This window comes from Podarcis bocagei (genome assembly GCF_964188305.1).
Source record: "Podarcis bocagei genome assembly, chromosome: 10".
Taxonomy (NCBI): domain Eukaryota; kingdom Metazoa; phylum Chordata; class Lepidosauria; order Squamata; family Lacertidae; genus Podarcis; species Podarcis bocagei.
This window is the reverse complement of record NC_138135.1, coordinates 75,794,977-75,820,280: the sequence shown is the minus strand read 5'-3', so window position 1 is coordinate 75,820,280 and position 25,304 is coordinate 75,794,977. Positions and strand designations below refer to the sequence as shown.

The 25,304-nt window shown below is 46.9% G+C and overlaps 1 protein-coding gene across 2 annotated transcripts in view; it reads right to left on the bottom strand.

The window, feature by feature from the left end:
* Positions 1-25,304, bottom strand: part of GRM3 (glutamate metabotropic receptor 3) — a 148,585-nt gene that overhangs the window by 23,359 nt on the left and 99,922 nt on the right. For both annotated transcript variants that reach the window (XM_081210680.1, XM_081210679.1), the window contains exons 2-3: positions 13,734-14,340; positions 2,417-3,272 (exon numbers count right to left, since the gene is read on the bottom strand). In XM_081210680.1, the coding sequence (XP_081066806.1) occupies positions 2,417-3,272; positions 13,734-14,231 (1,354 nt within the window). In that variant the 5' untranslated portion in view covers positions 14,232-14,340. The remainder of the gene's footprint in view (positions 1-2,416; positions 3,273-13,733; positions 14,341-25,304) is intronic.

Here is a 25,304-nt window from a genome sequence, read left to right as displayed (position 1 = left end):
GTGTGGGCTGTGCCACTCAGGTCATGTGGGGAGGTGCACCTTTCTGCAAGGTGTTCTCAAGTGCATCTGCTTTACTGCTCCACAGAAGTGCAGAGAGCTATTTGCTTATGCCATACCTGAAGCATCATCCATCAGCTGCTTCAGACGTCAGACAGGTGAGAAATGCTTTGAAGCCAATCATTAAAATAAAAGACACCCAAAAGGAGTGCATGACTGGTACAGAGGGAAACACAGCCTGTGCCGACCACTGACCACATACCCATCCATCCTGGGTTCTCGCTTCTTGGTCAGGTTAGTTTGCGGTGGGATGTCAGGACCTGCTTGCTATTTCACTAGACTGACAAGGTTTTCCTCTTTCCTTCTCCTAATGCTGCTTAGGCAGCCTGACCAGGCCTCCAGGAGCCCAAGGCGGTGGGGCTGGGCCTGCCTGAGCTGTTGACAGTAAGTATGCCTGGAGGTAAGGCTCACAGACACACATCTTGAGTTTTTAAAAAACTCCTCCTGATTATATGAGGAGGTTTCAGGGGCGAAAAAAGGGAAAATGTGTATTCCCCCCACCCAGCCTCAAACCTCCCCCCACCCATGTAAGTCCCCAACAAAGGTTTGTTTCAGGCTGGCTGGAGACCTAACCAGGTACCTTCCTGTGAGGGGCTGGGGGTCTGCTTCAGGGCTCCCACTTGTCACAGTCCAACTCTAAAAGGCTGAACAAATCCATAACATGCTCCTTCCTTGTTCTCCAGCGGTGACATTGCCTTGTAACCAATCTTCCATTGTTGGGCATGCACTTTTTGTGGACAGGCATCAAATAGCTGTCAAGTACTACAATTCTATGATTCTGTGAATTGGTCTAATTTGTCTACATTCAAACATATTGCTGGTCAAAGACTTTCATTGGCCAGCTGTTGTCCATTCATAAAGGTGTATATCATCTCTTGGTTTTAGGATGAAAGGCAGTTAGGCATGGCTTATTAAGGCTTATTTTTATGGTTCTTGGCAACTGTTAGGCTTGCCGTATGTATTGACTGCCAGTGGATGAATATGAACCATGAAAATAGGTTTACCAAAGTTACTAGTCCATCCATATACACAGACCTCTGCTATTTATTTGCGGCCAAAAGAAGAGCCAAGTTGTGTAAAACTTTAGTACCTGGTTGCTTGGAGATGTTATATACAATGCTGGTACCTACGGGGATATATATTTTATAAGACTGGATTATTATTATATTGCCAGTGAAAAATCCAATGAGAATCTTTTAATCATTGTTATTGCATAGAGATGTAACATACAAACTCCCTTTCCTGTGCACTTTCACTCCTGCACATGTGTCTTCAAAATCAGTAGAACTTGTGTACGGATAAGAAGGCACAGAGTTAGATCACTGTCACAACTACAACCAATTCATAGCCAAAGCTGCAGATAGTGTCAAATGTTGTCAACATGTCAGATCAATAGATCTCATCATTGCAGACTGCCCTGAAGACTGCCCTGTGCTGTGAAATATTGATTACCTAGCAAGTCCAAATCAAATGGCAAAAATGATCTATAATAAATTATCAAAGCTAGTTAATCCAACACCTCAATCTCCTTATTATGCAGGCTGTTTTGTTGAATGATTCATGCTCTCATTTGCTAGGACAAAAAATTGCTCCCTAGTGAGAAACTGGACAGAAATACCTTAGCTACAGTATTTGTGGGCAGAATAGTAAAAACAAGCTACAACAAACAGACGCATTCACTGCACTGTTGGGGCGTAGGATATGCCTGGGAAAAGAGGAGCTGGGGAGAGCAGGGGGCAATCGCAGTGGTTCTTTGTGCCTCCTCCATGAGAGGGTGGCAACATGAGAATGGGCCTCATCTACAGTGGCTCCTCATTCAATCAATGGTTAAAAAACATGAAATAATATATCAACTTTTTTTGTCACAACCAATTTCCATAATAAAATATCACAGACATCCTGTAATGTTAATGACCCACCCCTGGATGTGTATTGGGATGCTTGCAGTTAAAAATGGACATTTCCTTGGATTTGGCAACTGACTGTGATGTAGAGAAGCTCAGGGCATAAGGTGGTTGCGCTGGGGTACTCCCATTTATCGCCATACAAGCTATTTTTACTGAACCACAAACCACTCTAGAATAGAGATGGTGACAATGTTTTTCCAAACCAGGCTCAGAAATGAACCGTGGCAAGGTCCCTAAAACCCCTACCCCCCCAAAAAAAGAGAGGGGAGTGTTTTCACTTTTCCTGAACATCTGATCCCATTCAGATCGAAATCTGAGTGCAGGATAAATCCCCAGCTTCCCTTCCACCCATCTTCCTTTACTACAAGCAACAATGCCAGGGTCAGATGCTTTCCCGTTCCAGCAACATTTTTGCAGTCCCCTCATCAGAGGAGTGTTGTTAATCGTTTTACCTGTAAAGTTGACTTTCAGTAGGTAGTCTTTGTAGAGCTTCTTGCCATCCAAATGCTTCATGGCATCACAGAGTTTGGTTGTGTTTGGACACATGGTCCGTTGCATTTTATGCAGGGCATGCGCCATTGCATATACCGCGTTCACCACAAACATGATCTTAGACTCTTGTTCGTAGTTGGAACTGTTGATAGATAAATGTTTGTCACACGTTTTTCTGTGGGGTTTCCTGTTCTGGAGGCTGCACTGAAATTTCTGCTCCCAAAAGTCCTTGAACCAGGGGTTGCGATGGTTAGTGTAAGGGGTGAGGCTTTGGAAGTGTCGATCGAATTCTTTAACCGGATGAGAAGCAAGCTCGAGAGTTATTGCGCCATAGGCAACATGCTCATTGCCCTTCACAACGCTTTCCTGTGCTCCCCACCCATCACTGGCAACCCATGTGAAGGAAACGTTGAATCGGTTGGCTGCAGCAATCAGCTCCCGGGAGTCATCACTGCGCATGAAGAGGACGACCACCTTGGCATTGGGTTTCTGGAGCAGCTCTCTGATAACGCTGTCATAGGACTTCCGAATATTGGAGCGACCAACCTTCTCGGAGGTAGCAATGCATATATTTCGGAGGCGTGCCTCTTGCTCAAATGCTTCAATGCCTGTTTCACCATAGTCTCCTTCAGAAGCGACCGTTGACACGTAAGTCCAGTTAAAGAACCGTAGGATCTCAGCCATTGCTTTGGCTTGGTAGAAGTCAGGCGGCACCGTCCGTGCAAAGTAGTCGTAGCGAGACTTGTCACTCAGCTTAGCGCTGGTCGAGGCGTAGCTTATCTGAGGAATCTGGAAAAGCCTGAGCAAGTTTGCAACCTAGGAAGAAGAACAGATATATTAGCTCATATGACCCCATTGCAACCGTGAGCAGGGGGCAGATCCAGAGCATTTGTTTAAAGCACATTCAACATACACTTAAAGTACATGACTTCCTCCCTAAATCCTGGGAAATGTAGTTTTCTCCTCACAAAGCTGCAATTTCTGGCACTCTTAACAAACTACAGCGCCAAGGTTTAGTTTGGGGAAGTCACACACTTTGAATATTGAAAGTGCTTTAAAGATATGGGGTGGATCTGCCCCACATGGCAGATGATGACAGTTTTACACAGATTGGTTCAAGATGTATTAGAGGGAATATATGATGAAAATTTCTCCTTGCAGGGTTTAGGGGTGTCCCCCCCAGGAAATATCTATTTTTAAATGGTATTTGCTACCTGTTTTCTAAAACAATATATCTTAGTATTCTGCCACCACCTTCTGATGCAGACGTTGCCCAGGCTTGAATGTGCAAAGCAGCTCCATGGAAGTTTATTGTGTTTGAGGGTACCTGAAAGGTTACTTTCTAGAGTTTTATCTGTGCTGGCTTTTTCCTGCAGGCAAATCAGCTACTCGAACTTACTATCATCAAGTGAGCAACATTCATGTTAAAATGCTTTTTTTATCCAAGAAGCTGTAAAGAGGTAGTCTGAGAAGTCACCAAGTTATTTACTCAGGCCCCAGTCAATAGATATTAAAATTATACAGTGCATTCATGGAAATTTGAGAGCTAAATCTGTTAATTGCATCACTAGGATATTCTAAGAAGATTTTATTGCATTCGCTTAAAACAGATTCTCTAACCACATTGGTGCCTGCAGGGGGAAAAAATTAAGAAAAAATAACCCTGAAAAATGAAACTGTGCCTGTTCAGAGTTATTGCCTGCCAGCCATCTTGGATATTAAACTGTAAAAATCTAGCTAAATATTCATTATCTGCTATTATAGCACCCCAGGAAGGCAGTGCCTTAAAGCCTCTTATGACTTGATTAGCAAAGCAGAACAGTCAGAGCGGAGGCACTTTCCTTCCAAAGGAGGCCCTGATTCACACCTTTTTGATGCCAACTTTACAGCATTGCCATTCCATCTGCAGAGGAACATGGATGGTATGCCACCCCCACCCCCCGTGCCCTCCTGCCACGGACATAGCCCTGTATTTTGCAAAGGACAACCTGCAGGCCTAAAGGTCCTGCCCACAGGGGCCTGCAGTAACGACGGATGATTCACTGCTCTGGCCTTGGCTTCTCTGGCACTGGACAGTTTTCTCAGATGCCCAGGGAACCCTGTTCATCATGCTGTCCTCTCTATGTAGCGCTCATGTTCAGAGCATGGACCCCAGCAGCCACACACCACAGGGGCTTCCTGGAGGGAATCTGCTAAGAACATCTGCACAGGCACAGGCTCTCCCATGGGATTGGGACCCCAGTTGTGCAGGGACTCCTTACGATAGGGAGATCTGAGCTGCTGTTCACTTGGATATGCTTTATTCTGTTCCGGAGGCTGGGCCCGAAACAATGGCTTCAAGTTAAAAGAAAAGAGATTCTGACTAAACATCAGGGAGAGCTTTCTGACAGTCAGAGAGTTCAACAGTGGAACAATCTCCCTTGGGAGGCGGTGGACTCTCCTTCCTTGGAGGTTTTTAAGCAGAGGTTGGGTGGCCATCTGTTGTGTTGTGTATGATCTAGTTGAGATTCCTGCATTGCAGGGAGTTGGACTAGATGACCCTGAAGATCTCTTCCAACTCTACAATTCTATGATTCTATGAAAGTGTAGATGTTGAAAGAGCAGGCCCAGCAAAGCACATGACATCAGGGAGAAATGGGAGAGAGGGGTTCTACCTGGGCCAGCTCAATCTGAACATTTGTCTGCTGTTTGTTCTCTCCCTCAGGTACCGGTATTTGGTGATTAAAGTCACACATCTTGCTTGAGGCTTGGTTCTCTGGCATAAGCTGAAGAATGAAAAGAAAGGGCTCTCAGCCTGTGGCCCTCAGGTGGTGGATCACAGCCAGGGCAGAACCTGGAGGAGATGCCTGAAGATCCCTGGAGGTCATGTCCACCCCCCTGCCATGCAGGAATCTCAAGTAACGCATCCCTGACAGATGGCCATCCAACTTCTGCTTAAAGACCTCCAAGGAAGGAGCGTCCACCATCTCCCGAGGAAGACCTTTCCACTGTCTAACAGCTCTTCACCATACTTCTGAACTGCTCTCCATCCAAGGGCTATCACAGCCGGGTTTGGCGGTTCAGGTAACATACTGTGGCCAATAGCTATGTCTGTACTGTCAAACAGCTCTTACCATTAGAATGTTTTTTCTGTTGGTGTACCAGGTGCCTTCACCATTGTCCTCTAATCTGGTGCTCTCTGGATGGTTTGGATTACAACTCCCGGCATCCTTGAACATTGGTAATGTCAGCTAGGCCTGCTGGGAGGTTCAAACATCTTGAGAGCACCAAGTTGGGAAAGTGTACTTCAGACTATGTCTGGCCGTTTCTTGACACCCTATATGCTGGTTTCATTTGGAGCCAGGCTCTGATTATGGAGCTGGGGGGGGGGGCTGGCTGGCTGTGTCCCCTCTCAAAAATGTGCCTGGATCCACACACCCCAGCCCCCCCCCCATTATGCCCCTGTGGTGTCCAGCTTTTATGGAGCTGTTGAGTTTAGAGAACTGAGAAGTGAGACTCTTTATATGACCAATTAGACCTCAGAATACTGGAATACCTTCTAAGGTGGTGGAGATGCTTACATGGTTGGTTGGTTGGATAGTTAGCAGATACTGAAAAGTGTGAACTATATTAATCAAATCCTAATTAGAAATTGTTAGTAAACCAGACTGGGGGAATCCAAATTGCATCCAAAATGAAATGACATGAAAAATCTGGAAGGAAAGCACAGCTAATTAAATGGAATTACATTAGATGAGCTCAGGAATGAGGGGTGCATGAGAAGAATGATATTCTTCCTTCTCTAGCAAAGCTAAATTCACACAGTGCTATTCCCCCACTGGTCTTTCTAGGCAAACTGTTGCTGCCATCTCTCTTTCAAACTCACATGATTTTAATTGGCTCCAGATTATGCTCTTTAGATTTTTATTTTTATTTTTACTATTGACTGTGTGTGTCAAGATGCTCATTGCTTATTTACCATTTTTTTTGGGGGGGGGGAGATGATGAGGGAAGCAAGAATCTGGCAGGAGAAAGAAAGGATCAGACTGACAGCTGTCCAGACAGAATTTGCAGGACATTGTAAATATTGCTGCAAATTACAACAAAGGCAGAAACGGAGGTGCTCTTTGTTGGAGTAGCTCAGCTCAGCACACCTTATCACTCTGCTTTCTCAGTGTTTATCATGAAACATGCAGTGAGGGTGAGCTATGAGCCTCAAGACACATCCTGTGGAGCCTTCCTGCTGATTTTCATAAGGATATTCAAGAGAAGGTGGCTTCAAACCTACTTCACCCACTGCCCATATTTAAGCAATATGATGCCCCTGATTCCCTTTGTTCTCTTTGACGGGCAGTTTTGGAACAATGATGGTGATGGATCATCCCACTCCAAGGATTAATGAAAGCAAGCCACCCCCACCCCCACCCGCAACAGAACACGAAGTGAGAGAGCGAATGGCTTAATGGGAGAGCTTCTGTTCTGCACGCAGAAAGACCCTGCCATTAAAGGATCTTAACAATACGCGGAGGAAGGCTTTCTCTGCCTGAGACATTGGAGAGCAGCTGCATTGAGGAAAACCCTGGGCTATGAGATAGACCACTGACCTAGCTCAGGGCAAGTCAATTTCATACGTTCCATTTGTGGAAGAGAAGCAGGGAGTTCTTTGGATGTGCATACATCTAAAACTTCCAATGTGTGGAAGTGTGAGGTTTTGATGTGATGGTACGTCCCTGGGAGAACCCTCTGTGGAAGCCTCAGAAGAGGATCAGAGCCAGGGGAGAGGAGGTGGACGTGGAAGACAGGTCAGGGGATGAAGGGGAGCACAATGGTGGGGTGCTGACAGGTGAGAGAGAGAGAGGAAGAAGAGGCAGCTGGGAAGGAGGGGGTGGAGGACATAGATGATGCCTTCCTGGAACAGATGGCCAAGCATGCAAAAGGAAGGGAGATAGTAGTAATGGGGGACTTCAATTACCCGGATATTTGTTGGATGTCAAACTCAGCCAAGAGCATAAGGTCAAACAGATTCCTCACTGGCCTTGCAGACAACTTCATTGTCCAGAAAGTGGGAGAAGCAACAAGAGGAACAGCCATTTTAGATCTGGTCCTAACCAATGTTGATGAGCTGGTTAGTGGGGTAGAAGTGGAAGGATCATTAGGCGCGAGTGATCATGCTCTTCTGAAGTTTACTATACAGCGGAAAGGAGCAGCCAAGCATACTAGGACTCAATTTCTTGACTTTAAGAAAGCCGACTTCATAAAACTTAGGGAAGTGCTGGGTGAGATCCCATGGACAGCAATACTAAAAGGAAAGGGAGTTCATGATGGCTGGGAGTTTGTTAAGAGGGAGATAATAAAAGCACAATGTCAGGCAATACCAATGAGACGGAAACATGGAAGGTGCCTAAAGAAGCCAGGGTGGCTATCTAAAGAACTTTTAACTGAGTTAAGATTAAAAAAGGATGTGTACAAAAAATGGAAAAGGGGGGAAACCACCAAAGAGGAATTCAAACAAATAGCCAGCACGTGTAGACGCAAAGTCAGAAAAGCTAAAGCACAGAATGAACTCAGGCTTGCTAGAGAGGTTAAAAGCAACAAAAAAGGCTTTTATGGGTATGTTCGTAGCAAAAGGAAGAACAAAGAAACAGTGGGGTCACTCAGAGGAGAAGATGGTGAAATGCAAACAGGGGACACAGAAAGGGCTGAACTCCTCAATGCCTTCTTTGCCTCAGTCTTCTCCGATAAAGAAAACAATGCCCGACCTGAAGAATTTGGAGCAAATGATTCAGCAAAGGAAACACAGCCCAGAATAACTAAGGAGATAGTACAAGAATACTTGGCTAGTTTAGATGTATTCAAGTCTCCAGGGCCAGATGAACTGCATCCAAGAGTATTAAAAGAACTGGCAGATGTGATCTCAGAACCACTGGCAGTCATCTTTGAGAATTCCTGGAGAACAGGCGAAGTCCCGGCAGACTGGAGGAGGGCAAATGTTGTCCTTATTTTCAAAAAGGGGAAAAAAGAGGACCCAAATAATTACCGCCCAGTCAGTCTGACATCAATACCAGGGAAGATTCTGGAGCAGATCATTAAGCAAACAGTCTGTGAACACCTAGAAAGGAATGCTGTGATCACCAATAGTCAGCATGGATTTCTGAAAAATAAGTCATGTCAGACTAACCTGATCTTGTTTTTTGACAGAATTACAAGCCTGGTAGATGAAGGGAACTCAGTGGACATAGCCTACCTTGATTTCAGTAAGGCATTTGACAAGGTGCCCCATGATATTCTTGTAAAGAAGCTGGTAAAATGCGGTCTTGACTATGCTACCACTCAGTGGATTTGTAACTGGCTGACTGACCGAACCCAAAGGGTGCTCATCAATGGTTCCTCTTCATCCTGGAGAAGAGTGACTAGTGGGGTGCCACAGGGTTCTGTCTTGGGCCCGGTCTTATTCAACATCTTTATCAACGACTTGGATGATGGACTCAAGGGCATCCTGATCAAATTTGCAGATGACACCAAACTGGGAGGGGTGGCTAACACCCCAGAGGACAGGATCACACTTCAAAACGACCTTGACAGATTAGAAAACTGGGCCAAAACAAACAAGATGAATTTTAACAGGGGGAAATGTAAAGTATTGCACTTGGGCAAAAAAAATGAGAGGCACAAATACAAGATGGGTGACACCTGGCTTGAGAGCAGTACATGTGAAAAGGATCTAGGAGTCTTGGTTGACCACAAACTTGACATGAGCCAACAGTGTGACGCGGCAGCTAAAAAGGCCAATGCAATTCTGGGCCTCATCAATAGGAGTATAGCATCTAGATCAAGGGAAGTAATAGTGCCACTGTATTCTGCTCTGGTCAGACCTCACCTGGAGTACTGTGTCCAGTTCTGGGCACCACAATTCAAGAAGGACACTGACAAACTGGAACGTGTCCAGAGGAGGGCAACCAAAATGGTCAAAGGCCTGGAAACGATGCCTTATGAGGAACGGCTAAGGGAGCTGGGCATGTTTAGCTTGGAGAAGAGGAGGTTAATGGGTGATATGATAGCCATGTTCAAATATATAAAAGGATGTCACATAGAGGAGGGAGAAAGGTTGTTTTCTGCTGCTCCAGAGAAGCGGACACGGAGCAATGGAGCCAAACTACAAGAAAGAAGATTCCACCTAAACATTAGGAAGAACTTCCTGACAGTAAGAGCTGTTCGACAGTGGAATTTGCTGCCAAGGAGTGTGGTGGAGTCTCCTTCTTTGGAGGTCTTTAAGCAGAGGCTTGACAACCATATGTCAGGAGTGCTCTGATGGTGTTTCCTGCTTGGCAGGGGGTTGGACTCGATGGCCCTTGTGGTCTCTTCCAACTCTATGATTTCTATGATTTCTATGAGGCTGTAACAGAGTCGGAGGAGCCTGCCAGTCCTGCTGTACTGAGCTCCCCTCCCCGCTTATCTCCTGCAGCTTTTGCAGAACAAAGGGCACAGGGAGCACAGCCCCCCCCACCCCATGGAGTTTAAGATTGCTGCGTAAAGAGCCAGATGGGAAGGAGACAGGCAGAAGCGCGAGACTCAGATGGTCAGTTCTGGCAACTGCTTTACCAGGGCCAGTCTTGCCCATAGGATTCTCAGTTTGAATTCCGTTTCCTTGAATAAGGAATCACCTTTATTGCTCATCTCTGAGTCTCAGTGCTGACCTGCTGCTGAACCAGCCCTGACATCCCCTATGTCAGGCGTAGGGAACCTTTTTGGCTTTGTGCACCCAGTATGACTGCCCACCTGTCAGTCAACTGACATCACAGGTGCTTTGAAGTCCCGAACTTGGGCTTCAAAGCACCACAGGAAGCCCAGGCATCAGGTGCTGGAGGGAATTGCCCGATCCAGGAGACTTCAGCTCTAATGCCCATCAAGTCTGTCACCCATTGGCCCACTGATTTCTAATTTAGGAATGTATATTTAAGATTCTTAAACTCTCTTTGGGCGTTCAGGTGGCCCCACTCATGCTGCCATTTTAGGCTTTGCCACCCTCCATATTCTGGAAGGTCAATGCTCACAGCAGGAACATGCAGGATGGCCAGGGTTCAAAATTATGTGCAGCAGCTTCCTGAGGCTCCCTTCTGTAGACGTTCCCCCTTCAATGCTTGGCCGATGATGGGGCTGGGCATTGGGATGCTGTGGAGCAGCTGGGCTGGGCAGCAAGGCCATGCCCACCCTCAGGCAACTCTAAACATGTGAGGTAACTGAAAGCCCAAATAGATCTAAAAGGATCAACAGATATTTACATGTGGAAGGACCATGCCACTAGAGCAGAGATGTATTGTAGCATAGTGAGTAAAAGGGACACATCAGTGGTGGTCCACTGAGGTGCATCTGGCCCCAACTCTCCATACAGTTTTAGGTGACTGGTTAGGACACACCTTTTATGGTTACTGGAGGAGACAGTCCTGATTAGACAAAGGAATTCATTCCTGCTGCTCCTATTAGTAATTGTGATTTAGGGGTTTGTTGCATTGTTGTTGTTGCTTTTAAATGGATTTTATGTATTCTTTTAATTTTATTTGACCACTGTTGTAAAATGTGGTTTATGCAAAGAATAGCATATAAATAATCTAAATCAGGGGTGGGGATCTGGATCTGGCTAAAAGTCCAGATCCTTATCTCTCCCACCCCAACAGGCCAATTTGACAGGTGGGCACCTGATGTCACAGTGCTGTCAGGTGACCCCCTTCATCTGTACAGTTTGAAAATAAACCATGTAGGCTTAAGCTTACAATGCACAACGCCTGTTGCCCTGAAATCAGCTCGTGGTTGGAACTTCAAAATGCCACACACAAGTCTCTACAGGTTCAGATGATCAGTGGAGCCTCCAAACCCATTTTTTGACCCAAAGAGATCTTTACTTGCCCCACACCTGACACGTAAGACAGGTGGCTGTGGCTTGGCTAACATGGCTTCATGAGCCAAATGGTGAGGCCAGGTGGGTCTGCTTTAGATTTCCCACTGCTGCTAGAAGAGTTGGGGTTTTTTAATCAGCTGACAATCAGGAAATTGCAGGTGCAGATTTTTTCTCTGCCAACCTTATATGTTGGTGATGTAGAGTCATGCCTCCATGTAACCTGCTATGTTAGATGCATCATGGGAGGCAGGGTGTCTGCTCACCTCTCCACTGTCCAAGGAAGGTCCCTGCCTATTCAGTGTGTGCTCTACAGAGCAATGTGCATGCACAGATCAACCCTGTCTCCCTGACTTGTTGTGACCATGGTTTTATGCTGAATGGTCACAGAATGGCAACCTTACTGAACATAGAGTGCATATAGCCCCAGATGGGCAGGGTGGTATTACTACTACTACTACTATGTGCATTGTCCAGTTGAGTTCTTTGTCACCTTGTCCCCAGTTTGAGTTTCAAGTGCTTGAGCAAACTTTCAGATCCACAGCTGTTATTTCTTTTCCAGAAAAAAATCTTTTCAACTGGACCCTAATCCTGCATTCTAGCACTGAGGCCGTTTGCTATTGATCTCAGGAGGAAGGTCTGCTTGAGTCAGAAGCTTGTAAACACATATAGCTAGTACAAAATGCATTGCTTGTTACACCTTTATAATTTCAAGTCATGAAGGAGAGCCTGAGCATTTGGAACTGGACAATGTACTCCAGTGCTCTGAGCCTTCTGTTAGCCGTGGAAACTAGATGAGATGACCCCAAAGGTCTACATTCCTTAATGCCATTTCTTTGATTCTAAGGTGGGCACTATTAGTCCCACAAGTGATTTATGCCAGTTTCACTAGAAGAGGAAACCAATATATTTGTAAGTTTCATTATTCCATATTGCAAGGTCCTGCCCCCTAGACTGAGTCCAAAACTCACAATTCTTTGAGAACAAAAGTCTGCTTACAGCTCCAGAGCACCCAGACGTTCTTGGAGAGGAGCAACTTATTCTCCCCAAGCCTCCTTTTGTCCGGAAACAGTTAGAGTCCACCTTGAAGATCTAGCTGAAGTGGGCCCTTCTTTGAGAGTGTTCTCAAATAGCCTGTGGTGAGGGCAAATGGAGCATAGTGCACCCTTATTCTTCCCTGTCAGGCACTACCTCCAAGGCTCGCTGTCACTCTGCTTTTGCTGGTGGCCCTCTCCACCAGCAGAATTGTCCCATTTCAAGACATCTCTGGGACAGCAGTGTTCCTCCATCACTTCCAGCCTTGGCTCTGTTTACATCTAGCTGATTATGCGGGAAGGACATCAGAGGGCCTGCAGGTACATGTACAGAACTGGAGACAACTGTGTTGGTTTAAGACTCAAATTTAAACACCACAGAGCTGCTTTCCACAGCAACTAGGAACCAGGCAAGCATCGTCTCAGTTCAAGGACACGTTCCAGCCAGGCAAAAGAGCTCAAAGAGCCAAGCGAATGAGGGGTGTCTCTTGGGGAGAGGACCAAATAGAGAGGCCAGGAGGACGACATTTGGTCTCCAGGCCAGAGGTGACCCCACCTCTAATATTTGAAGTGACCCCATACTGAATCAGATCATTGGCCTACCCTTACCCCAGTATTGCCAACGCTGATTGGCAGTGGCTCACCATGTTCTCAAGTGCAGGATTTTTTAAATCCAGAGTCTGCCTGAGAGCCTGGAGATGCCAGGGGTTGAACTTAGGACTCTGTGCATGTCAAGCATGTGCTCCACTACTGAGTTGGGGTAAACACAACATCTCACATCGATCCAAGTTTGACTAGAGAAGACATTTCCAAACTGAACTCAGTATTCTTATGTCAAAGTCATCCATAGCAGAATTGAACTCAGCTTGGTCCACCACATGTGAAGGCAATTCCTGGGCTTTTGGAAGGAGAATGCCCTCTCTTCCACTAGTCCTAATTCTGGCCTCAAGCTAGTGAAGGAAAGGAGATGAACTCCTGCTCCTGCCAGTGAACATCATGCTTCAGGGTTATCCTCTGTGGTCAAATGATGATCACCAATCTTCATCAGCAAGTCTGTCAAACTCCCTTTCATTCTTGTGGTTTCTCTGCCCTTTTATACCCAAAGCCACACACCACCCATCCTTTGCAGCCCTGGTTATCCAGCTGTCCTTTTCTGCCTGCTAGCTGAGTGTAATTCAGGTGGCTCTGCCCGACAGGAGCTGCCACACTTTCCAGCTCCTTTTGGGATGAACCTCAGCTGGGTAGCGTGACCCACATGTCTGGTTCTTCCCTGACACCCACATGGGCTCATGAGTGTTTCCCCATTGTATTCTGTAGAGTAGGTAAAAGGACACTGAGATGGAAAACTTGTTCTTAAGAGTTAAGATATCTCACCTGTATGGAGACGCTGCTGTAAGAACCTCCAATGACTCCTGCAATAAGTAGTGGGATGTTTTCTTGAATCGCATACGACCCATCAGGACACATATATTCGGCTTCATCCACTTTAGTCAAAGAAGCCCTGACAAACTCCAGGGACTGTTCTAATGCATACGTGTCCCGGGAGCAAGTGTCCAAAATGTGAACTCCAAGCTTAATTCCTGGGAGCAAGGAGCTGTCTCTGTTGATCTCATCAATCGCAAACAACATTGCCTCCAAACGCTGGATACCTCGGTCTTCATTGATTCTCCCACATTCTTCTGCTCCACTGCCCTTTTCCTTAATAGGGAACAGACCACCCAAAACCAGGTCTCCTTCAATCTTAATTTCTTTCCTCAGAAAGTTGTGGTCACCTAGAGAAAGGAAGCCTCCTTTGGAAAATAAAGCCAGCGCAAGCACATGGAGCTTTGCAAACATCTTTGTTGGTCCTGTTCTGACAGCTCTAAGAAGCATCTGCAGGAGTGCTAGTGACCTTCATTCCTTCCAGCGCATCGTGTGGCAATATGAAATGCCATCTCATGGGCGAGGGAGGTGCAAGCCGGCCAGATCTTCCATCAAGTCTCTAGAGAGATGAAAAATGGTTAGAAAAGCCTAAAGTAAGACACATGATGGCTTTTCCCCACTGAACACATACTGAGCTGGCCTTTAAGGTTTCAGAGGACTCTGAAAACATTTTCTGTGGTGTAGGAGTAACCATGCACCCAAACCCTTCATCTCACAGCTCCTGAACATGTGGCACGAGGGCTTTGCAGAGATAGCCAAGTTCACATAACTCTTCCCACTCAAAAAAAGCACATGGGGGCAGGCAGTGATGTGATGAGTGTAGGCGACGATTGTGCACACAGTGATACATGTGAAGCTCTTGCATTTTATGAAATGGGCCTCTGTCCTTATGTCACAATGCAGTGAGAGTGATCTGTTAGCACAAAGAAGATTCAGCTGTGGAAAAGAAGAGCTCAGGAAAAAGAAAAGCCCCTGCACCCAAATACTGGGCAGTACAAATGTGATGCACATGGACCAATATACACTGACTAACCATTGACCAGAGTTGCCAGCTCTGACAGTGTCAACCACATGTTAGTGTGCTGTCAATCAAGACACCTGCTTTACCCTTCCTGGCCACATAACTAGGTAAGTGGCTTTCTGGTTCACTGTTCTGCCTGGGCACATAAACATGAGTGTAGGCAAGGGAAGAGCAGCTTCATTGTCCTTGTCACAAACCCTACTCCTGTTCCTCTTCAGAATCCCCGTGGTTTGCCCAAAGATACCGTTCAGCCATGCACTCCAAGGAAAACCCCCACATAGAGACCATATATTGCTGAAATTAGGGGTGGCTAACCTTTTTGGGACCTAGAACCACATTTGCCCAATCCTCAGGGTGGGGCCGAGCACTTTGATCAACATGCCAGCGGTAGGCAGGCCTGTACAGATGGTAGGGAGAGCCAGTTACACCTGCTGTTGGCCTCAGAGGGCTACGCCAGCTTATGCTGTCATGCCAAGAATGCCCCGTGCCTCCCAGCTGACCAGGGACTTCTGCCCTGCACCTCAGACAAGCTCTGTATGGGCCTGGTGGTCTCTCTCTCTCTCTCTCTCTCTCTCTCTCTCTCTCTCTCACACACACACACACACACACACCCTGATCTGCACAGATCAGCTGAGGAAGGAGGGTTATCTGAGAACTAGGGAGCAGTTGACTTGCATCACATCCGGTCAGATGTGTGAGAGAGCACTAGTGTGAGAGAGCACTTTCATCTGCTTTAATTGCGCAACCTCGAATTTCCCGGCATGTGCATATATTTCCTCCTGCAAAATACTGACTGTCCAGAGTTGCTTTGGCTGACTGCTGTGGGAAACAGGATGTGCAACTCAAAAACGATATTGTGGACCTAGAAATAAAATGGAAAAAGTGGGCAGAGAGAAGACTCACTCTTTTTTCCTCATAATACTTGAACCCAGGGTCAGGCAGTGAAGATGAATGCCTGATTAAGAACAGACAAAAGGAAGCGCTTCTGCACATAGTGCCCAGTTGAACGACAGCATTTGCTCCTGGGAGATTTAGTGGTGGCCAGCGACTTAGATGACTTTAAAATGGGACTGGACAAATTCATGGAGGGTAAAAGTGGTTATTAGTCATGATGGCTATTTAGTGCCTCTAATATCTGAGACAGGACACCTCTGAATAGGAGGGAATTGGCGGGAGAGGGCTATTGTGCTCATGCCCTGGTGGAAAGTCATTTTGAGTTCTACTTTTCTGGAAAAAGCATCATCATCATTGGCATTTGGTTGGTCACTATGGAAACAGAAAGCTGGACTAGACAGGGCTTTGTCTGCTCCAGTAGGACTCTTACATTTCTGTGTTGAGATTGAGCCTGGGTCACAAGCAGGAGGACTATTCTTACATTTTTGTTCTCTTGGGTTCCCCCGGATCCAGCTTCTCATTCTGTCCACTCTGGTGGGGCTGATATCAGCTCCCCGCTAGATGCATAGCACCCCTGTCTAGTAGATTGTGCCCCTGATCATGCCAGAAGCAAGCTTCTTACACACTTACACACACCATATATTCTGGGTGAGGTATGTATATTGGGGGGAGCACTGATTGTTGTTTTTTGTCCTTGATCCTGTTTCATTAAATTGCAAGATTGGTGTGTTAGCCCTCAAAGTAAATCAAGTATGGTAATATTTATATAGGGCACTTTAATAATGCATGACTGTACTTACCTTTTTCCTTAAAGCAGAATTTATAATGATGGCACTTGCAGGCCTATGTATAATTTAGAAACACTTAGCATTATTTAAAAGAGAGTGCTAAGAAATTTAAAGGAGAGAAAATTAAAATTTAACACCAAAAGAAGGAGAGACAAGGTTGTTTGTTGCTGTAGTTTTCTTCTCTTTCTTCTCCTTCCCACCAATGTGATTGTGAGGCAAAGGAGGGGGATCTGCAGACTTTAAATTGGTAGGAAATCCTGTAAAATGGTCAAGTTGCTTTTTCTATTGACAAACAGCCTCAACTGTAGCTCATCTAAGAAGCCCAGAGTTTTGCCTGCATGGACGAAAAGTGATATCTGTGCTGCAAAAAAGTGTCTTCACTGTTCACCACTGGCAATCTGCTTTTGTTATTTCATGTGCACAGTCTCCAAGGTTAGCAAAGAGGATGTCTCCAAAGGATAAGAGATACCAATAAAACACATATCCCTGGTGTTTGGATATGAATTTCAAGGACTCGTCTCAACAAAGGGAGGAGTATTGAGAGCCCTGGATATTTCATAATTAAATTCCAACTGGAGAAGAATTCACATTTAAGCCCCCTTCACCTGCGGAGCACCCACTTCCCTTCTCACCCATCCACCCAACTGTATTGGAGAGTGAGGTTTAGAAGAAAGATTCTTAGTCTCTCATAGCAGATTTAGCAACATGGAGATTGCTCCAAGCAAATTAAAACCTGGTTAGATTTGCATCTACCCTCAACCTCATTTAAGCAAATGTGCCTCACAAAAATACTTGGGCTAGAATAAATCACAGACAGTTAGCTTTGCAAATAAGTGAAGATTTTTCTCACAGAGGTTTCAGAAGTTACAGCAAAAAAATTTAAGACTGCATGGTTCCTTCTTGTTCCAGGAAGCAGAGTAGAGCAGTACAATAAATGTAAGGTTTCAGCTGCCCTTGGGGAAATTACATTTCCCAAGAGCTACCAGGATCTTGCATCTTTGTGGTGGACTGACATACACCATAAAGTCCTGCCTCGTACCTTCACCTAGTGACTGGTTGGGTGGGAGGGATTTGGGGGCTTATTATTTTATTTTATGTAACAAAATTTATACACTACTTAACTGTACTAACATGTCTAATGGGGTTACAGTAGAGACAAAGGACAGCCCAAGTTCAGAAATGAGGCAAGCTATTTCCCAATTTTGGGGGCAGATAACTTGGCTTACATTCTAGACAAATCTGGTGCAAACCAAGAGTTGTGCAATGACTGAAGATTAAGAACTCTCTGTTTGCAGCCAGATGCTGTTCTGCTCTGTTGATGTTTTCTAAAAAAAGTCATATATAGTCTTGCTTAATTCTGCTGAAATTAGTGGGAATGAAAAGGACTTAAATTTTGATGGATCACAATCTAGTATTTAAATAGTAAAGGTAAAGGGACCCCTGACCATTAGGTCCAGTTGTGACCGACACTGGGGTTGCGGCCTTCATCTCGCTTTATTGGCCGAGGGAGCTGGCGTACGGCTTCCGGGTCATGTGGCCAGCATGACTAAGCCGCTTCTGGCGAACTTCAATTCTGGTATTTCAATAAAGGGGCACAATTCACTAAAAGGAACAGAAAGTGTGAAACTGGGAAGGTATCCTTTAAGTTTAGTTTAAACAAAAATCCACTGAGTTCAATGAAAGTTATTTTGTAGATAATGTACCTCAGAGGCAGGAATGTACATATACAGGGAATGAGGAGTTAAATCTAAATTTTGTACAAAGGTAATAATATTCTAGTTGGAATTAATCATGCAAATCGTAAATCTGAATATATTCATTTTGACATACAAAATAAAACTAGTTTTTGTCATTAAAATTATTCTTCCCATATCCTCACAACCACCACTGCAGAATGCTAGCATTTGAAACTAGGCATGGATGTCTGCAACATTTCGACAGCTGCTTTCCTTGCATTGCTTCTGGGATCGCCTGATCAGGGCTAGAAATTGACTTAGCTGTGGTTCTGAAGCCATTTCTGTCCATTTGCAGTGTGACTTGCTCTCCCAGGATCTAATTATTAGTGATTTGACAGACTCTGGAGTATAAAAGGCTCAAGTCAAATCACACCAGTGCAGCAGAAGGAGCTGGCAAGTTCGATTCAAGATTCCCAGTTCATTTGTGAGAAGACTCAGAGCAAAAGGCCTCCCCGTTATACAGAATAAGGTGGAGGACGAATGGTGGAAGTGGGAGGTTTGTCGTGTTTTTGATGCAGTGAAATGAATTGGCAAAGGGAGGGGACTTGGCTCAGCATAGCTGGATGAGCAACTTTACTCTCTGCAGATTTTGTTATTTTTATTTTTTTAAAGACTAGTGGTCGAGTATTCAAAAATCGGATATTCCGTTTGTATTTCGACATACTGCCCCCTTAGCTGACCCATGTTCATACCCATAGCTCTTATGTGAGAGCGCATGAAAGGAAAAACGCAATTCCAGTGTCAGGTTTGGCGAAGGTGCTGATTAGGAGATCCAGTTTCTGGTGGCATTTCCCCCAAAGGCCCACCCTTGGCCTGGCATTGTCTTCCAAGACAGATGAATGCCAACACCAGGTTCTTGCACATTAAATGTTAGTGTATCCAAACAGAGCAAATCATGTTATTTATCATCAGGGTTTTTTATTTTAAAAAATGGGTTTACGGACTTTCAAAACAAGTCATCCATCAGGTGGCAATATTGCTTGACTGCAGTTTTTCATACAGTTGATTGCTCCCCCATGAAAAATAAAACAAAAAACTAGCATCTTCAGGAAGGCCAGGAAAAAAGCCTAGAGAGTTTCTCAAAAGATCCTTTCAGTGCCCTATTGTGGTACATTTTCTGGAGATCAGATTTTAAATGTATGCAAGAGAGTTCATTTCACTTATCTGTTTCCTTTCACTTTAAAAGTTTAATCTGTTTCATTTTCCATTTATTTGAATTGCCCATTGATTTCAATGGGTGTATTCTGTTGCCTGGAACTTCTGTGTCTTCCAGGACTTCTGACCTGTGAAAGACTCCAATTCTAATGGGCTTTAAAAACAAAAACCAAAAACATTTTTATAAGCTTTCCTATACTAGTGGGGGATTTGGTTATTTTTCTTACATAATATCAAACTATACCCACTTAAAGTAGATCATATGGAGCTCATGAATGCATTTTGTATTTTTATAAAAGCCTAAATAAAGTAGGGATGGGACGTGGGTGGCGCTGTGGTCTAAACCACAGTGCCTAGGGCTTGCTGATCAGAAGGTCGGTGGTTCGAATCCCTGCGACGGGGTGAGCTTCCGTTGCCCGGTCCCTGCTCCTGCCAACCTAGCAGTTCAAAAGCATGTCAAAGTGCAAGTAGATAAATAGGTACCGCTCCAGCGGGAAGGTAAACGGTGTTTCTGTGCGCTGCTCTGGTTCACCAGAAGCGGCTTAGTCATGCTGACCACATGACCCAGAAGCTGTCTGTGGACAAACGTCGGCTCCCTCAGCCAGTAAAGCGAGATGAGCACCGCCAGTGGCGTAGCGTGGGGGGTGCCAGGGGTGCCGGCCGCACCGGGCGCAACATTTGGGGGGGCGCGTTTGGCCGGCCTTCCTCGAGGAAGCAGGAACCTCACTGTCCTCGGACCTCCTCCGAAGGCTGGCGGTGGGGCGGAGAGACCTTCTGCCCGCGCCAGCCTTCGGAAGGCTGCTCCGAAGCCTGGCGGTGGGGCGGAGAGACCTTCTCCCCGCGCCAGCCTTCGGAAGGCTGCTCCGAAGCCTGGCGGTGGGGCGGAGAGACCTTCTCCCCGCGCCAGCCTTCGGAAGGCTGTTCCGAAGCCTGGCGGTGGGGCGGAGAGACCTTCTACCCGCGCCAGCCTTCGGATGGCTGTCCTGAAGACTTGTGGGGGCAGATGTCATAGGCGAAGGGGATCGAGATACGGATATGCTCGTACCCCTTCCAATCTGCGCCCCATCCCGAGAGACGAGGGTAGGGTGAGCAAGGATTACTCACCTCCGTCACTGGTGTTGTGCAATGCCAGGTCTATAGGCAACAAAACCGCCACCCTGCGAGATTTCATCATCTCGCAGGGGGTCGACCTGGCTTGTGTGACGGAGACCTGGGTGCGTGAAGGGGATACTGTTACCTTACGAGAGATGGCGCCCCCGGGTTTTTCCGTCCTCCACCAGTCACGGACTGTGGGCCGGGGGGGAGGGGTGGCACTATTAATCCGGGAAGATTGTTCTTTCAGGGCTCTACCATCGCCATCGATCCCCGGCATTGAATGTGTTGGCCTAGTGTGGGGCTCCGAGGTGAGCTTGGCTGTCTGGCTGGTGTACCGGCCACCTAGCGCACCAGCAGCCACCCTGTCAGGCCTGCTGGAGGCGGTGGCCGGCTGGGCCTTGGAGTTCCCTAACCTATTGGTATTGGGGGACTTCAACATCCATGCCGATGCCACTCCCTCCTCACAGGCTCTGGACCTGGTGTCTTCCATGGCGACACTAGGGCTCTCCCAGTTTGTTTTGGGCCCCACACATCAAGCAGGCCACACGCTGGATCTGATCTTTGGCGTCGGTATAGATGTGATCATGTTTCCTTCGATGAAGGTGCCATGGTCTGATCACTACGCTCTGAAAGCCAGGATTGATGTTCCACCCCCACCCTGCTTAGGTGGTGAGCCGATTTGGGCTCGCCCGCGGAGGCTGATGGACCCTGATAGATTCCGTCAAGCCTTGCGGGACCTTTCTCCCCCTGGCGACTCATTGACTGAGCTTGTTGAGGGCTGGAATACCCAGCTCCTGGCAGCCATCAATGAGATCGCACCTAAGCGCCCTCTGCGACCCCGCAGAAACCGGGCTCCCTGGTTTACTGAGGAGCTCCGGAAAATGAAGCGGGACCTCAGACGGCTAGAGCGAGTATGGCGGGGTGCCCGTGACGGAGCCTCAAGAACATCTTATAGGGTTTTTATGAAAACCTACGAGATGGCAGTGAAGGCCGCTAAGAAGTCCTACTTCTCGGCCTCCATTGCATCCGCTAGCTCTCGCCCGGCACAATTATTTAGTATAATTCGGTCTTTAACGTCCCTCGAAGGACAGCCAAATTTAAATAACAATTCGACACACAGCTGTGAGGCATTTGCGAGCTTTTTTGCGGAGAAGGTCCTGTTGCTCCGCCATGACCTCCCTGCCAATTTGGATACAATAAAGGAACTGGAGGCCCCTCGACTGTCCTCGGGTCCAGTATTGGACCACTTTGACCGGATATCCCCAGCCGATGTGGACAGATTCCTCCAAGCTGGAAAACCCACCACTTGTCCTCTCGACCCGTGCCCGTCTTGGCTGATTAGAGCGTGTCCAGACGAGGTGCGGGCCCCCCTGGGGGATATCATCAATTTGTCCCTTGGCACCGGGACATTCCCAGGGGAACTGAAGGAGGCAGTGGTGCGCCCGCTCTTAAAGAAAACATCATTAGATCCCTTAGATCTATCCAATTACCGCCCAGTTTCGAATCTTCCATTCCTGGGTAAGGTGTTTGAGAGAGCGGTTGCTGAACAGCTTGGTAGGTTTCTGGATGAAACATTGGCTCTGGATCCATTCCAGTCCGGCTTCCGCGCTGGTCATGGGACCGAGACGGCTCTGGTCGCCCTAACAGATGATCTTCGTAGACAGCTGGATCGAGGCGGGTTGGGGCTGCTGATTCTTCTAGACCTGTCAGCAGCCTTCGACATGGTCGATCACGAACTCCTGGACCACCGCCTTGCCGACGTGGGGATCCAGGGCACAGTCCTTCAATGGCTGCGCTCGTTTCTCTCTGGTCGGGGACAGAGGGTGGCGCTTGGCGGGGAATTGTCATTGCGCCACTCCTTGGTGTGTGGAGTGCCTCAGGGTGCGATACTCTCCCCGATGCTTTTTAACATCTTTATGCGCCCCCTCGCCCAGCTTTTCTGGAGTTTTGGGCTGGGTTGCCATCAGTATGCTGATGACACCCAACTCTATCTGTTGATGGATGGCCATCCTGACTCGGCCCCAGACACACTGATCAGATGCTTGGAAGCTGTGGCTGGATGGTTACGTGGGAGCCGGTTGAAGTTAAATCCTTCGAAGACAGAGGTCCTCTGGCTGGGACGGGACGATATGGGATTGAGGGGGCAACTCCCATCTCTTGCGGGGGTGCAATTAGTGCCAGCACCGTCCGTTAAGATTTTGGGTGTAATCTTCGATACCTCCCTCTCCATGGAGGCGCAGATTGCAGCTATAACAAAGGCGGCATTTTTTCATCTCCGCCAAGCTAAGCAGTTGGCTCCTTACCTCTCTCGCCCTGACCTAGCCACTGTGATCCATGCGACGGTCACCTCCAGACTGGATTATTGTAACTCGCTCTACGTGGGGCTGCCCTTGAGACTGACCCAGAAACTCCAGCGGGTGCAGAATGCCGCAGCGAGACTCCTTACGGGGTCTTCGCTGTGGGATCACATTCATCCGGTGCTATACCAGCTGCACTGGCTCCCGGTGGAGTACAGGATCAGGTTTAAGGTACTGGTTTTAACCTTCAAAGCCCTACACAGCCTAGGACCCTCGTATCTACGGGACCGCCTCTCCTGGTATGCCCCACAGAGGAACTTACGATCCTCAAATAAAAACATCTTGAAGGTCCCAGGCCACAGAGAGGTTAGGCTGGCCTCAACTAGAGCCAGGGCTTTTTCGGCTGCGGCTCCAACCTGGTGGAACGCTCTGTCACAAGAGACAAGGGCCCTGCGGGACTTGACATCTTTCCGCAGGGCCTGCAAGACAGAGCTGTTCCACCAGGCCTTTGGTTAGGGCACAGCCTGACTCCCTCCTTTGGCAATCTTTACAATACTTTAGTTTATGGTTGCCATCAATTTTGATTTTAATTAATTCTTATGATGTTTTTATAATGTTGCACTATTTTAGTGTTGTTAGCCGCCCTGAGCCCGGCTCCGATCAGGGCATGACTTGGAGCGCACATACCACTGCTCTGGTGAAGAAGGCCCAGCAGAGAATTTATTTCCTCAGACTTTTAAAGAAGAACAATCTGAGTGAGAGACTGCTGGTGTGCTTCTACCGAGGCTCCATAGAGAGCATTCTTACATACTGTATTTGTGCTTGGTTCTCCAGTTGTACAGCTAGGGAGAGGAAGGTGCTCCAGAAGGTCATAACCACAGCCCAAAGGATTATTGGTCATCCTCTCCCATCTTTGGAAGAACTGTACGGTTCCCGTTGTCTTAGGAAAGCAAATAACATCCTGCAGGATTCATCTCACCCGGGACACGGTCTGTTTGCACTACTGCCTTCTGGCAGGAGATATAGAAACATCAAGTCAAAGACAAATAGACTGAAAAACAGTTTCTATCCAAGAGCTGTGGCCTTTTTGAATGCTGTAACTCGATAGTGTGACCTAGGAGTTTGATGGGTGTGGTGTGGGTGTGGCTGGAATGTGGTTTGTTTGGTTGTTGTTGTTGTTTTGCTTTTGATGTTTTAAGGGATGGCATCCAATTTCGTTGCACTTTGTACAATGTTGCACTTGTGTAATGACAATAAAGAATCTATTCTATTCTATTCTATTCTATTCTATATAAATAAAATTTATTATTATTATTATTATTATTATTATTATTATTATTATTATTGTGGTGGGAGCAGTGGCGTAGCGTGGGGGTGCGGGGGGGGCCTGCCGCACCTGGCGCAACATCGGGGGGGGCGCGCGGAAGAGACTCGAGTGCTAAAATCCACGGGTTAGGGGGCGCAAATTACTTGCTTTGCCCCGGGTGCTGAGAACCCACGCTACGCCACTGAGCACCGCAACCCCAGAGTCGGTCACGACTGGACCTAATGGTCAGGGGTCCCTTTACCTTTAAATAAAGTAGACAGAGCACTGGATTGCACATCGCTTCCAAATTTCTATCATTACACCATCCCCTCTGTTTCTAATGTCTGGGCACTGAAGGCTACACATAGCCCCCAAAGTACTGAGCATGCCCAGTAGCCATGGAATGCTGACTGACAGCTGGGGCAGGTGCAGAAAAACAAGGGGAGCAGGGGAAGGGAACAGAGCAAATGGGATCCTGAACGGGAGGCACGTCCCGCTGTAACAATTGAATGGCTCATTCTGCTCGCTACTTAGATTTCTGTTCATTTCTTCCGTTTTCCTGCATTTTCAAGACCCCCCAACACTTTTATATGAAAAGTATTAAGCAGTTTAATTTAACTTTTTAGTGTCTTAATTTTGTTCATTCTGTGTCCCCTGTTTCAGGCGCATCTGCAGTGTTACCCCCTGCAGCCCTGCTCCCTGTGAAATTTGCTCGCTCCGTGGCCAAGAAACATTGCATATTCATAGCTCCTTTAAAAGAGCAATATTGGAATCTGCCAGGTTTCCTTACAGCTCTGCCAAGGCAGTTTCATCTTCCAGGATTCCGTAGGGAGGCCAAATTACATTTTGCCCCTGGGAAAGGCAGAGTGCCTTTCTCCCCACTCTCTGGCAGCAAAATGGTTGCTTCCCTGACCATCCCTGGTTGCAAGGCTGCAGAGGCACAGGGACTATTTAGACATTGCAGAAAAAACACATCCTCCCAGAGACACATGAGCATCATTATGAATTTCCCCCAATACAATCCTAAGGAGCCGACACGAACAGTGTGGTGAAAACTTACAGGGATGGTCAGGTACACGGTAGCTGCATGAGATGTACTGCTGGTGGGACAAAAGTGTGACTTTTGTGTTGCGGCAGGGATGTAGACTAGATGACCCTTGAGTAGATTCCATTCATGCCCTAATCCCCCCCCCCTTCAAACAAAATATACAGGCATTGAGCCAGACTGCTA